Consider the following 13,866-nt stretch of genomic DNA (forward strand, 5'->3'; position numbering starts at 1 on the left):
ATGCAATAATAATATCAAGCCCAAACAACCAAACCCACTCACGATATGTGTTATGCCCCAATGTTATGAGTTGTCGCCTCGATCAAGCAATAAGCCACAAGATGAATATATTAACCTAAACAAAGAGTGAAATAAGGTTAAACGAGCGAAGGGAAAGGATCCCCAAAAGGTCTTCCATAATCACTTAAGTATAAGGTTTCAGAAACAAAGTGGTTGCAGGAGTGGTTTCATGCCCAAATTCTGCAACCACATGTAAATCCTAGGAAATCAGGGGTTCAGGACAATTTTAGTCAAGGTCGGATGCAGATGTGGTTTCAGAAAACTGAAACCGAGTGTAAATCCGAGCTTCACAGGGGCTCAGGACAATTTTAGTCAAGGTCGGATGCAGATGTGGTTTCAGAAAACTGAAACCGAGTGTAAATCCGAGCTTCACAGGGGCTCAGGACAATTTTAGTCAAGGTCGGATGCAGATGTGGTTTCAGAAAACTGAAACCGAGTGTAAATCCGAGCTTCACAGGGGCCTTCTCGGGAAGGTAATTTCAGGGTGGTTTCTTGCTAGGGATTCATTTTCCAAGGGGTTTAAAGGTAGGGAGGCTTCAAGAAAGCTTCCTCCTAGGTCCATTAGGGTTCTAAGACCTCATTAGGTCCATGTAATCCCATGGATTTAAGAGGGAAAACAAAGAGAACCTAAATTAGGACATAATAGGGTAGAAACCTTAAATTTCTTAAATGGAAAGAGATTACTTAGGCTTAGGGCTTGTAATGGAGTGAAATAACTCCACCATAGTCTAGGTTTAGAGGTTCCAAGAGAACCCTAGGTCGAATCTCTCCCATTTCCCAAACCTCAAAACTCAAAATAGATGAAGAGATGTGGGTTTCAATGGCTTACCTTCCCCAATGTAGAAAAACTCCACGTAGAGGGCTCCACAAGGTGAGGTTCCAAGCCTTCAACCAAGCTTTTCCATTACTCCTTCTTCTTTTCTCCTTCCTTCTTTCTTCTTTCCTTCTTTCTTCTTTCTTCTTTCTCCTTTCTCTCCTCTTTCTCTCCTCCACGATTTAGGTTAGATGGGAGAAGAAATGAAAATGAATGCTTCTCCCCCCCCTTTGTCTTATTTATAGAAAATGGGCTTGGGTCCTTTAAGTTAAATGGGTCAAATAGCTAAATGGGTACTTTAAGTTAAATGGGTCAAATAGCTAAATGGGTGGATCCAAGATAAATGGGTCATTAGGCCAAATGGATAGATTAAGTTAAATGGGTCAAGAGGGCTTAATGGGTTGACCCATGGTCTTATTTAGGGTAAAGGAATGGGTTAACCCATCTTTGGGTCAAATAGAGTCAAATGGGCCCTCAAGTTGAATGGGCCTCTTAACTAAATGGGTTTGCCCACAGGTTTCAAATAGAAAAGAACCCACTTGGGGATGGGTCCATCCACCATGGGATTATAAGCCCATCACACGCTCCCTTAAATAAGTGGGACCCACAAATAGAATATTCTCAACTCAACTAAAATAGCCCGGGCGGTCTAAATCTTGACCCGCACTTCGAGGGCATTGAGGAAAAGGATAAATACATAAGCCAAGGGCTAGAACTTACTTCTCCATTGCCATGGTGTGTCAATGGTAAGCCCGTATCATGGCCAATAATGTGTAACTGGGTTTGACCATCAGTGAGAACAGCTCACCAGCACGTGGCAGTGATAACCACACGTCACGGGGAAGAAATAATAATTAATTATGATCCGGGGTACGGGTATAACAAAATCTGTAGGTTGAACAGCAACATTGGGTATTCTCATGCAAAGGTAGACCTTTGGAGCATGCTGCATTGGTACGACTAGAGTGGAAAGAGATTGTACAAGCCCATCGACATGTTCTATTGCATTACGAACCGATTGATAAATATCGGAAGTAAGTAACAAGATTACTGTCACTTCACTTCAAATCTTTATTTCACCTTTAATAGTACTTAGATTCCTAATTGTAGGCTCTATTTGGAAGAACTAAAAGAGAACCTAGGCCATAGAGTTCGATAACAACAAAGAGACAAGGTGCATGCAGGGCAATTCACAGAATGGTTCGGAAGTCATGTAAGAAGTATTAAACTTGTTTGCTTTAATTAGTTTAATATCAAAAGAACTTAGGTTTGATTTACTCCATTACAACTAATGTTGAATTGAATAGGTGGACAAGCTACGCCAAAGTGGAGAAATCGTTCATCCTATTATTCAAAGGCTAGCACAAGGTCCCAATCGGGAAGTAAAAAAAATACAAGGGGTACATATTGAATGGGATACGTTTTCACACCAAGGATCATGAAGCTAACCGACAAACCCAGAACAGTGGGGTCTTAGTAACAGCAATAACATCAAGCTCCCCTAGTCATAGGGATACGCAGCCCTGTGATAGAAATGTGCATTACTATGGTGTGTTGAAGGAAGTTGTTGAGTTGGAATATTCAGCGGACCTGAAGATAGTGCTATACCGTTGCGATTGGGCTGAAACAAGCAACAGGGCAATTTTTAAAGAACCTATTGGCTTTACACGGGTGAATTTCAATCATTTGACGCATACCGGTTAACATTTATCTGATGACCCATTTGTCTTCCATAGTCAAGTAGTGCAAGTATTTTATGCATCAGACCCCCTCAACCAAGGTTGGGTTATTGCTCTCACTGCATCGGTGCGTGATGTGTTTGATATGAATGGTGTTGTAGAATACTCTACTCAAGATTACCAACCTATGCAAACTAGGGATCTGAGACGAGTAAAAATTGGTGGTGTCGATCTTAGTTGGGAAAGGACAGACTTAGAAGGAGTAACAGTTGATGCAACTCTTCAATAATACTTTGATACAACTTTTTGGATATCTTTTATATTATTATGAATTTTCGGGGCAAGGTGTTTACTGTGTTTAACATTGTGCTTAAATTTTGTATATTTATGTAAGTTCATAATTGATATATCTGATATACTTACTGTAATTGTGATCTTGTTCCAATGCAGGTTTAGGAGATGGATGAGCACCAAGAGATGGATGAGATGGATGAGCACCAGGGGTCCGGGGGCTCTAGTTCATCATCATCATCTAGAAGTATGACCTTCAATTTCTAGTTTGAATACATAATAATTACGCTAATAACATTAAATAAACACCATTTTGGTCACTAATAACATTGCATTTTTGAATTGTAAAGCGTAAGAGAGGTCCTACAAGAGCCATCCGAGTCCTTAATAGGCCAAGTACTGATAAGAAAGATCTTCAGTTAAATAATTTCGATCAAGTGGTTGACAGTAACGCATCTGAAGTGGCCACATTCACTGGTATTCTTGCCAGGATCCCAACATCTCTACCATTAAACTATAATGATTGGAGACTGGTTCCACGACATCACAAAGAAGATGCATGGAATAGGATTAAGGTATAGTGATATTACATCTTATAATCAATATATAAAGGACCTAATAATGCATAGGTATGTAATGATTGTTGATTAGTTTAGACTCATACTAATTCATTTTGTTTAATAGGAAAAATATAATGTAGCGGACAAGGCCCAGCGTATTGTGATGATGAAATTGGGTCACTCATGGCAGGATTTCAAAGCAGAATTGCACAAAGTCACAGAGGAAAAATATCCTAATCTATTTGATGCCCCTCGCCTTACTGATCCCATAGACATTCCAGCTACCCAGTGGGAATACCTCATTGGGATGTGGACATCTGAGGCCTGGCAGATAATATGAATTTTTTAATCAATGTATTGATCTAACTTCCTTTTGTTTTGTTATTTATGATGCATATTTTAATGATGGGTTTGATGTATGATAGAATAAATCTACAAAAAATAAAGAGAGCAGATCGAAACAAGTTATGTCTCATACAGCTGGTAGGATGTCATTTGCACAAGTGGAACATAACTTAGTAAGTTTTTGATGCACATTTCACACATAGCTAGTTGGTAAATATCATAAATTGTTGTGAAGTTATTTGATCTAACTCGCATATCTACTTGTTCAGATTGCTGAAAACCCTGATGGTGAGCCACCTTCTAGAGTACAGATATTTAAGAAAACCCACACAAGGAGAGATGACACCATCAGAGATCAGGCTGCGAGAGATATCATAGTAAGTATTTATGAAAAAAAATGCTTATATATGGTGATTACTATGGCTTATTGTGTTGATGAAATTGGATCATTCATGGTGTTCGATTGTATTAGGTTTGTGTAGTACTGCTGTTCTACTTACTATGGTATTTGATTGTGGTGGGAGAGATGATGTCTGTGGCCTCTAGGACTGGTGGTAGATGGTTCAGTGATGGTTAGGTTTAATATGGACGAAACCTTCTTACCATATGTATATAATATTAATGGCAGGAGCTGCTGATTTTGTTCACCAATATGTATGTACTACTGATGGCAGGAGCCACCAAATTTAATCTTACCCTTTCTAACATCCGACCTCAAAGGATGGGGAAACATCCATTGTATTGTTAACTTGTATGTTATATAAGTTACTTATTATTCTCACTTGTTTACTTTATTCTTCAGTTCTTCTTTTGTTTTTGTTTGTTGTCTTTGCCCTTGTTAGAAATTCTTTGCCTTCTAAATGCAACATGAAGCCTATTTGAGTTCTTTCTTGTTTAAGGAATAGCTTGAATAAAAGTTACACGTTATATTGGATCAAAAGCACCTTGAAATACTGCATTGAAATAGGATTAGATTGTATCAACATAGTATAAGCATTTGCATGTTAGAATGTATGCTATTTTCTATTCCACTGTTAATATGTTTTACATTGGTTTACAAAACAATCTTGATGAGAAATTGGAGGAACTACCCCCAGAAATGAGAGAAAATAGAGATGTTCAAAATGAGCAATTCGAGAATTTGTTTGGCCCTGATTCACATGGTCGAGTACGCGGTGCGGGGGATTGGGTGTAAGGCCAACTGATTTTGGCACCACAAAAAGAAAAATTGAGGAAAGAAGATCACAAGAAGAATCACAAAGAGAAGTTAGAGAATTGAAGGAACAAGTTGCCAATTTGACTGAAAAGTCGGCAGAAAATTTGACAAAAATGGATGCAATGAAGCGCCAACTGGATATTATCACCCAAATGTTGATGGCCAATAGAGGTAGTTCACAGAGTTCAGTTAACTTATGTAAGTTAGAAAATTGTAAAATTTTGTTGATTTGTTTATCGGTCTTAAGTACTATATGTATTAATTTTCTCATCTATTCATTTGAACAGCTGATAATTGAGGTCATTTCATAAGCTGGCCTATATTTTGACAGTCAATCTGTACAGGTAAACCTTTTTTCTACAGCCTATCAAGTAGAGTTTGGAATTTACAATTAACCATGAGTTTAGTTTATCTCAGTTATTCATTTTTAGTGATTGTTTGGTTGTTATTCTTAGCCTTGAAGGAGCTATTAGTGCTATTGATTGAGCAACCAAAGCCATTGTTGAAGATTTACTATCTTAATGGCTTGTTATTTGATACTGAAATCAATCTATAATCTGGTTTGCCTGAACCTTCAATTGATTCTTAGATTTGAGAATTCCTTATTCAAGTAGTATTCTTCAGATCCTAAGAATCTGACCATTGGATTAAGCCTGCTTTCTGATATTATATTGTCCCATCCAATTAGAGCCTTTGACAAGAATTTTGTCTGAATCTGATCCTTTGATTCTTTGTTGTTAAAATTCTTTGAAAATCTGATTTTATTACTTATGTGTGATCACCTATTTCAAATGACTTTATAATAGTTGCAATTGGACCATTGACAATTTTACAGTTTACCATGCTTAAATTTTGCAGAAGATCAGTGACATAGCGTTGCTAAGAGAGAACAAAACCATTTGATGGGGAACAACCGCAATGCCCAAAAATAAACTTAGAGGGCCCAAAAATTCAGCCTCTAATTGCTTGAGAAGGATGGCTAGGAAAATTGCTGGTAAATATCATCCATATTTTTTTATTCTACCTCTTCCCTATCTATTGTAGCAAACTAAGAATAGAAATGTACTAAAAAAGATGGGACACAAGACATGATGGGATTAAGAATTCCAATCACACACAATTAAGAAACCAAACACAACAAAGGCTACAACATGATATTTAAGACAAAAGCTTCCATACAATACAAAACTTTCCAATCACACTTATAGGGTTACCTATTACACAAGTAAATATCGATTTATTAAGAGATCACTTTAACCAGAGATTTCAATGGCCTTGACCTCTGGTTTCTTGACTTCTTCCTTGGGGATAGTGACAGTGAGAATTCCATTCTCCATGGAAGCCTTCACTTGATCCATTTTGGCATTATCAGGCAATCTGAACCGGCGAAGGAATTTGCCGCTGCTACGCTCGATGCGATGCCACTGATCATTCTTCTCTTCCTGTTCTTTGGTCCTCTCTCCACTGATCTGAAGGACTCTTCCTTCTTCAACCTCGACCTTCACTTCTTCTTTCTTCAACCCAGGAAGGTCAGCTTTGAAGATGTGGGCTTCTGGGATCTCCTTCCAATCTACGCGGAAATTGGCAAACGCAGCAGTATCGCTGGAGAACTGAGGGCGAGAGGTTGTAAGTGAAGAGGAAAATGGGAAATCCTGGAATGGATCCCAAAAGCCCCCAATGAAGCTGGGAATGATCGACATTGTTTGGAGTACTCTTTGATTACAGAGACAAATGCAGGTGAACTGAAAAGGGTAAGATTTGGATCACGAAGTTTTGCTTGGAAAACCTAATTAGTTTCTCGATCGCTTCTATGAGACTTGAGAGGGATCGAGGTGTTCCAAAATTTATAGTTGAGTTGTTGGGAGGAAGAGAATTCTAGCAATTTCTCTGGTTTTTCTGCTATTGAGCTACCAGAGAGACCATGAAGCTTCCAGCAAAGTAGAGACTAAAGAGAAGATGAACGTGGGGCCCATCCATCAACAGATCGACCCCATTCTGGAGTATTCGCTTGTAGGGTCACAATTTGGGATAATTCCTCCCCGGCCCCATTTTCTCCAAATAGTGTTTCCTTGCATGGGCTATGTGTCAAAAAGTCATTAGTCTAGTAGTTCATGGAGTGCAGGGAATGTTCACGTACGTGAGTGTACATGAACAACTCACAACCGTTCAAATGGAATCTATTCTGTGGGAATGTTCCATCTGAATAGTTATGAGTCGTTTACATACGCTCATGTATGTGAACATTCACCCCCTTGTAATTCATGGTATTGACTATTGATAGGTGCAAGTAAGATGGATTTGAATCGGAACCGACCTACTCAATTGTTTATTGGTTCGGTTCTATATCTATCGATAAGTTATTGATCAGGTTCTGGATCTAACAATTAGGAGCAGTTGGAATCGGTGAAATCGGAACAAATTCTTAAGGCTCAAAGCCATGAGAGCTAAGGTCAAACCCTTTATTTTTTTAGTCTTTCAATTTTGACTGGTACCACTTGTGTAACATTCTATTTTACCATAAATTTGGATGTAAATTTATAAGTCCATTTGAGAATGTTAACTTAAGAGCATACCTCAAAATAATCCTAATTTATGATGGTGGTGGTATTCTTACTTATTACTTAATACCAAACAAGAGGTAACATAGACTAGTATTGTGATTTGAGCAAAAAAACATAAAGCATATCTCATGTGATTGAAATTAGAGTCTTGTTATAATATTGTTAAGAGTAAATTACATGCACCCCCTGTAATTTGAAACAATAACAAACCACCCTCCTTAGTTTCACCTCTTACATGCACCCCTTTATGATTGGGAGGCTTACAAATAAGCCTTCACCATTAAGTTTAAATGGTTAGCTGTCTTTTTAAAATGGCTATATTGCCCTTCTATTTTTCGCCATGCACCATTTATAAAATGACCATATTACCCTTCTGCCACCATCTTCTTCTTCTCCATGCGTCTCCTCCTTCGTTTTTTCTTGTTCTTATTCTTCTTCCACTCAAATCCGTTCTTCGCTTGACCTGCAACTTAATCACTGCCATTCCAGACGAGCCTTGCATCGGAGAAGAAGAAGAAGAAGTATTGGGTTGGTTGCTTGATTGAATTAAAATAAAACTAAACCCTTATGAAAATTTGAAGATTCTCCTCCTGCAATTTATCATTATTCAAGCATACCAGGCCTGCGATTGCTAATTCTGGAGTTTGGTTCCAGAATTTTGGAATCTTAAATTACTTCTCATCGAACCAGCTGATTTGGTTCAATTAATCTCAACATACAGCAGACTTGATCCAAGTTTTAAGTCCTTCCAGTGGTTTGATCTCCTACAATCCAAGTTCTCCTATTGGTTCTTGCGGTAATCTGTTTTCTGGAAATTTTCCAGGTCTGGTATTTTTTAAATTATTTTTTACCTACTTCTTTTTTCATCCAAATATTGCTACCACCTCGAGCTACTATGCCTGATGGAGCAGAGATTCCCGATTACTCTATTGCTATGGATTATGAAGGCCTCATCTTCATCTTCACCCTACGCACTGGTATCCACGGTGTTAGGACACCAGGAATGGATATTGGATTATAGGGAGAGAGCAAATGGTGGAATCATCAGCAATGCAGGGGACGACGATCGGAGACCATTTCAGGGAGGTGGAGAATCCCGATGCTGGATGGAAGCTATGGTTACCTTCGCCGGAGCTGGAGCTTCACAAGGGCAAAACCCTAAATCGATTTAGGATTTCTCGTTGGAGGAGAAGAAGGTAAATAAGGGTAAAATGGAAATTTAAAATAGGTCACTGAACTAATAGGGTAAAATGGTCTTTTTACTTTCAAAACTACCAGTTTACTAACACCATGAGTCATTAGGGGTTTTTTTTAAATAGTAAAACCAGGGGGGTGATTTAATATTGTTTCAAATTATAGAGGGGTGTATGTAATTTGCTCTATTATTAAATATATGTAGCATGTGTTAGGGAATCTTTTAAAAAATCAGCCTTGATAAGAGGAGCAATTTTTTCCAACCCAACTAATTGTAATGCTTAATTGGAATGTTGCTTACTTTTTCATAAGACTTTTTATCTTGCCTGTCACCATCAACAATGGGTGAATAAATTCTCCAAATACAACCCTCTCTGCACATTCTACACTCACTCTAGTTCTCTCATTTCTCTTGAATTGCATTTGAAACCCCTCTTGCACCACAAAATCTTGGAGGGCAGCTCAACTTGGTCACATTATCAAATACCCGACCTAACTGCAATTTCACTTTTCCTTCACCTTCATCTTCATTTACATCTATATTGGAAAACTGCCCATAAAATTCTTTAGAATCATACCCATCTAAATCATCATCACTCAAATCTTCTTCTATTTCATATTCTACATCATCTTCATCACTTGAACCATCTTCTTGTTCACTTTCTTCTTCCCATTCATTGTCACTATTCTCAGTGCCCATTCATCATCAATACCATCACTCGCTATCAACATCAACATCTTTAGTCAAACCCATTCGGTACATGGTACTTTCTCAAAGCAACCTGATCACTATCCTTCAACCCCATGGGAGTTGCATCGTTCTGTTAGGACTCGTATATCCAATGGCAACACTACTAGCCCTTGAATTATCATTACTAGTAGGTCGAGCATTTGCAAAGAGAGCAAGTCCCATTACCACTACAAGTGGAACTAGTAGTAGCCCTACATACAATCGGACCCCTTCTCACCGGTTGTTTTTCCCTTCTAGCCGATCGAGGTTGTTCTCTATAAACAATGTGATTGGGATGCCCATTGATTGTATACACTCCTTAGTTTCAGATAGCCTTATGTTGCACATCATAAACAAAAATCTAACTGGATTCACCCCAAATTCATCATATATGTTATAGACCTCTGCATCATTTGTTAACAATTTTTCATCATTATTCGGGAGTATGGCTTTCACCTTAAAGGTCACATCATGTCCTGTGGGGACATGTTTGATTACTCCATTATATATGTTCGAGATCATGTCCAAGTAGCCATATGTATCCTTGTCAACAAATTTTGTTTCCTTCACCATATACCAATTGTACTCAACTTCATGTAACACAGACATTGCTGTACAATTGACAAAGTTAGCCCAAATATGTCTCTTACAATTCTGCAAAGCACAAATCATATATAACTAGATAATTTATAACTTTTAATCTAAGCTTACAACATCTCTTATTCTAATTTTCAAGCTTTTCTCTAAAATTTAGCCTTTTCATGCTTTTATCCATTGCCTTGGTCATTTTCTAATGGCAGTAAATATAATAAGAAGCCAACTGGGAAAAGAATCAAGTACTAATAATCACCCAATGATGCTAATTATTTTTTCAAGGATCCCCATAAGCCTACTTTCTCACTTTGCAATACTAGGGCAGCAACTGCAATTGGTTGAAAGGGTTGAAAGATCAAATGTTTCCACACTGCAAATTGCTTTTTTTAAGTTTGAAATTTATTATGTGCCTCTGTGGTCTGGGTCAGGGTTTGTAATTAGAACCAATGTGCTCTGTGGTCTGTGTCTAATTAGAACCTAGGTGTAGGCATTGCTGCTTTTGGGGTTATAGATGAGGGCTGAGATGATCCAAATCAGACTTGTTGAGTTGAGCCATTTCAGAAGGGATAAGGTCCAAGGGTCATTTAGCAATCCTAAATGCTGAAAATTGACCCAAAATTTACTTCCTTTTGGATTGAAAGCATCAAACTAGTGTCACTTAACTGTAAAATTGTAATAGAGCAGCATACTGAGATAGAGAAATGTAATACAGCAGAATACTGAGACAGATTGAGAGAGTAAGAGAGAGAGAGACAGAGTACCTTAGTGGATGGTGGAAGAGGGGACAGAGAGCCAGAGAGAGATACAAAGAGTTGTAGCTTGAGGGATATGGCGGTGGTCCTTCAATTTCCTTGTGTAAACGAAACCACAGAGGTGAAGAAGAGGTCCTTCGTAATCCTTCCTCACAGCAGTGGTGACAACGGCGGTGCACAGCAGCGGAAGAGATGAAGAAGATGAAGCAGCAGAGCGCGGTGTCCTTCACAATACTTCCTCACGGCAGTGGTGACAACGGCGGTGCACAGCAGAGGAAGAGATGAAGAAATAAAGAAGATGATCCTCTCTATGGTGAAAACGGCGCTGTTCTCTTTCAAACCTAGCAGAGAAAGAAGAGTAAAGTTAGAAGACGATGGCTTAGGGATTAGCAGAAGGGTAATTTGGACTTTTACCTATCCATGACTTGCTGACATCATCCATTCACTAGTTTTCTCTAACGGGACGAGTGTTCCATCCGTTTTCTGGATCCGTATGTAACATTTTAGTTCTCAGGGGGGCTACATGACATGTCTGCAAACCTCAGGGGGTCTACTAGAAGTTTACTCAATTTAAAAAATGCCATTGAATTACCCAAAAGCTGGTGGACATGGAGGTGGTGCCGGTGGCGAAGGTGGTTGCGGTGATGGTGATGGAGGTGAAGGTGGTGGTGGCGGTGGCGATGGCGAAGGTGGAGGTAGAGGTGGTGGCAGTGGTGGTGGTGGAGGTGGTAGTACTGGTGGAAGAGGTGGTGTCGGTGGAGATGGTGGTGGCGGTAGTGGCAATGACGGTGATGGTGGTGTAGATGGAGGTGGTGATGGAGGTTGCAGTAGTGGTGGAGGAGGTGGTGCCGGTGGAGGTGGAGGTGGAGGTGGTGGTGGCGGTGGTGGCAATGACAGTGGTGGAGGTGGTGATGGTGGCGGCGGTGGTTGCAGTAGTGACGATGGAGGTGGAGGTGGAGATGGAGGTGGTAGTAGTGGTGGACGAGGTGGTAGAGGTGGTGGAGGTAGTGGAGGTGGTGGTTAAAATTACTGTTTTGCCCAACAAATTTACCATGTGCTCATTGAAGAGCAACTCCACCCTTATTGTTTCATTTTATTTTTGAGATAGAGAAGTTTCAAATTGGAACTTCTTTTTCCTATTTCTTTGCAAACTTTTTATCCTGTTTTATTCCCAGTAACAAAAAAAATGAACCGGTGTTAACAAACCGATTTCTCTTATTTTTTTGTTTTCAGGAATAAAAAAATAGTGAAACAAAAGTGTTATCATGCAGGCCCCTAGAGTCTACTCCGACCTCTCTGTTGTTCATGTTTTGATCAAGTATAGAGAATTTTTTTCCTACCTTTAAAAAAGGCTTATCTTGATGGGAGCCCTTTCTAAGCGTTGTTTAGGGATGATTTTTAACAAACTGAATATCTGATATGGATTACTATATTTCAAAGTTGACATCCAATTTCAACCATATGACTCAGCATTTTTAAAGTTTAAAATATGCATTTTCAACTGTTGCTCAACATCAGCTAAAGTTGGGTTTCTTAACAAGTTTTAAGATGAGCTGACCCAGTTAGTTAAATGATGATGTCGACATCTTCCTGAAATTTTAGTCATCAACTAAGCTGCCACATAGTAGATGTCTGTGAGACGCACGGGTGGAATCCACTCCCAAATGGGTCCCACATGGGGATTCCATCTGTGCGGTTCACAGCCGTTCTCGATCTCAACTTGTAGATGTACGTCGGGGCAAAGGAGGTAATGTAAAGGACCAGAACCACAGGTGATCTATGTTTACTGGCCCGGTTCAATGGAGACAATAAGTATTTAGCTGGCTTGGGTTCCTAAGCCGATGCCTAACCCACACCGAGCCCAAATTTCCGAAAGTTTCTAATGGTTGGGAAAGTGCTTGAATGTTCATGAAAATCACAAAAATCTAGGAAAGTAATAGAAATCCAGATTCTCGCGGAAACTTGAAAACAAAGGGAAAGAAAAGCCGGGAAAGTACTGGAATCCTCCATCCCCTGTTCTATAAATGCAAGAGAAATGTGAAACTCCTCTGCAACTTTAAGACACAAACTAAGTACTGAGCTATTTGTGAAAAGTTCGTTCTCAGCAATTCGTTTCGATCTTAATAAGTAGAAATGTCGCTCATTCCAAGCTTCTTTGGTGGCCAGCGAAACATCTTCGATCCATTCAACGATTTCCCTTTCTCAACTTCTCTCTCCGTTCCTCACGCCCAATTCTCCAATGAAACAGTTGCATTCGCCAATGCCCGAATTGATTGGAAAGAGACCCCAGAAGCCCATATATTCAAAGCTGATCTTCCTGGGCTCAAGAAAGAAGAAGTGAAGGTTGAAGTGGAAGAAGGCAGAGTCCTTCAGATCAGCGGAGAGAAGAGCAAAGAGCAGGAAGAGAAGGGTGAGCAGTGGCACCGTGTTGAGCGTAGCAGTGGCAAGTTTGTGCGCAGGTTCAGGTTGCCTGATAATGCCAAGGTGGATCAGGTGAAGGCTGTCATGGAGAATGGAGTACTCACAATCAAAGTGCCCAAGGAAGAATTCAAGAAAACAGAGGTCAAGGCCATTGAAATCTCTGGCTAGAAGTCCTAATTCTGTTAATGCCTTCTTATGGCTCTAATAATTGATATATGATGAGATATCTATTAATTAAAGCGCTTCTTGTTGTAACTTTGTGCATTGTACACAGAGTTTGTTTTTTTTTTTTTATTATATCAGATACAGAGTGTTTAATTGAAACAAAATATTACATAACTTTGTGCATTGTGCATAGAGTGTTCCCTTTCTTTGTATTCCTATCGTTTGAAATGATGATCAGAAGTTATTGGAGCAATCGTGGCAGGATTGTAATCCATTTTCGGTTGGAAGAAGTCAGATTCATTTGAATTATAGTGACTCTGGCACGCTTTCGCATCTCTAATTAGGGTCCCAAAACCGGAAAAAGGGAAAACAATTCTATATATAGTTTTGCTTGATTTGCATAATTACAACATTTGAAATAGATAAAACTTTTCATATTTGTTTAATATTAAAATAAAAAAATAGGCTATGTAAGAAAGTTTTA

The 13,866-nt window shown here is 39.1% G+C and overlaps 2 protein-coding genes and 1 long non-coding RNA gene across 3 annotated transcripts; 1 reads left to right on the forward strand and 2 right to left on the reverse strand.

The window, feature by feature from the left end:
* Positions 1-475: 475 nt before the first annotated feature.
* LOC122641348 lies at positions 476-4,471 on the reverse strand. The gene is made up of 3 exons (XR_006329891.1): positions 4,398-4,471; positions 1,782-1,791; positions 476-486 (listed from the first exon to the last, which is right to left on the reverse strand). It is a non-coding gene; the product is annotated as an uncharacterized LOC122641348 (long non-coding RNA).
* A 1,739-nt stretch (positions 4,472-6,210) lies between these two features.
* LOC122642364 (class I heat shock protein-like) lies at positions 6,211-6,690 on the reverse strand. The gene has a single exon (XM_043835803.1). The coding sequence runs from the start codon at positions 6,663-6,665 to the stop codon at positions 6,219-6,221; it is 447 nt and encodes a 148-aa protein (XP_043691738.1). The 5' UTR covers positions 6,666-6,690; the 3' UTR covers positions 6,211-6,218.
* Positions 6,691-12,929: 6,239 nt separating this feature from the next.
* On the forward strand, positions 12,930-13,385 carry LOC122642362 (18.1 kDa class I heat shock protein-like). The gene has a single exon (XM_043835801.1). It carries the CDS (start codon positions 12,930-12,932, stop codon positions 13,383-13,385), a length of 456 nt encoding a protein of 151 aa, XP_043691736.1.
* The last annotated feature ends 481 nt before the right edge of the window (positions 13,386-13,866 follow it).

This window comes from Telopea speciosissima, chromosome 10 (assembly GCF_018873765.1).
Source record: "Telopea speciosissima isolate NSW1024214 ecotype Mountain lineage chromosome 10, Tspe_v1, whole genome shotgun sequence".
NCBI lineage: Eukaryota > Viridiplantae > Streptophyta > Magnoliopsida > Proteales > Proteaceae > Telopea > Telopea speciosissima.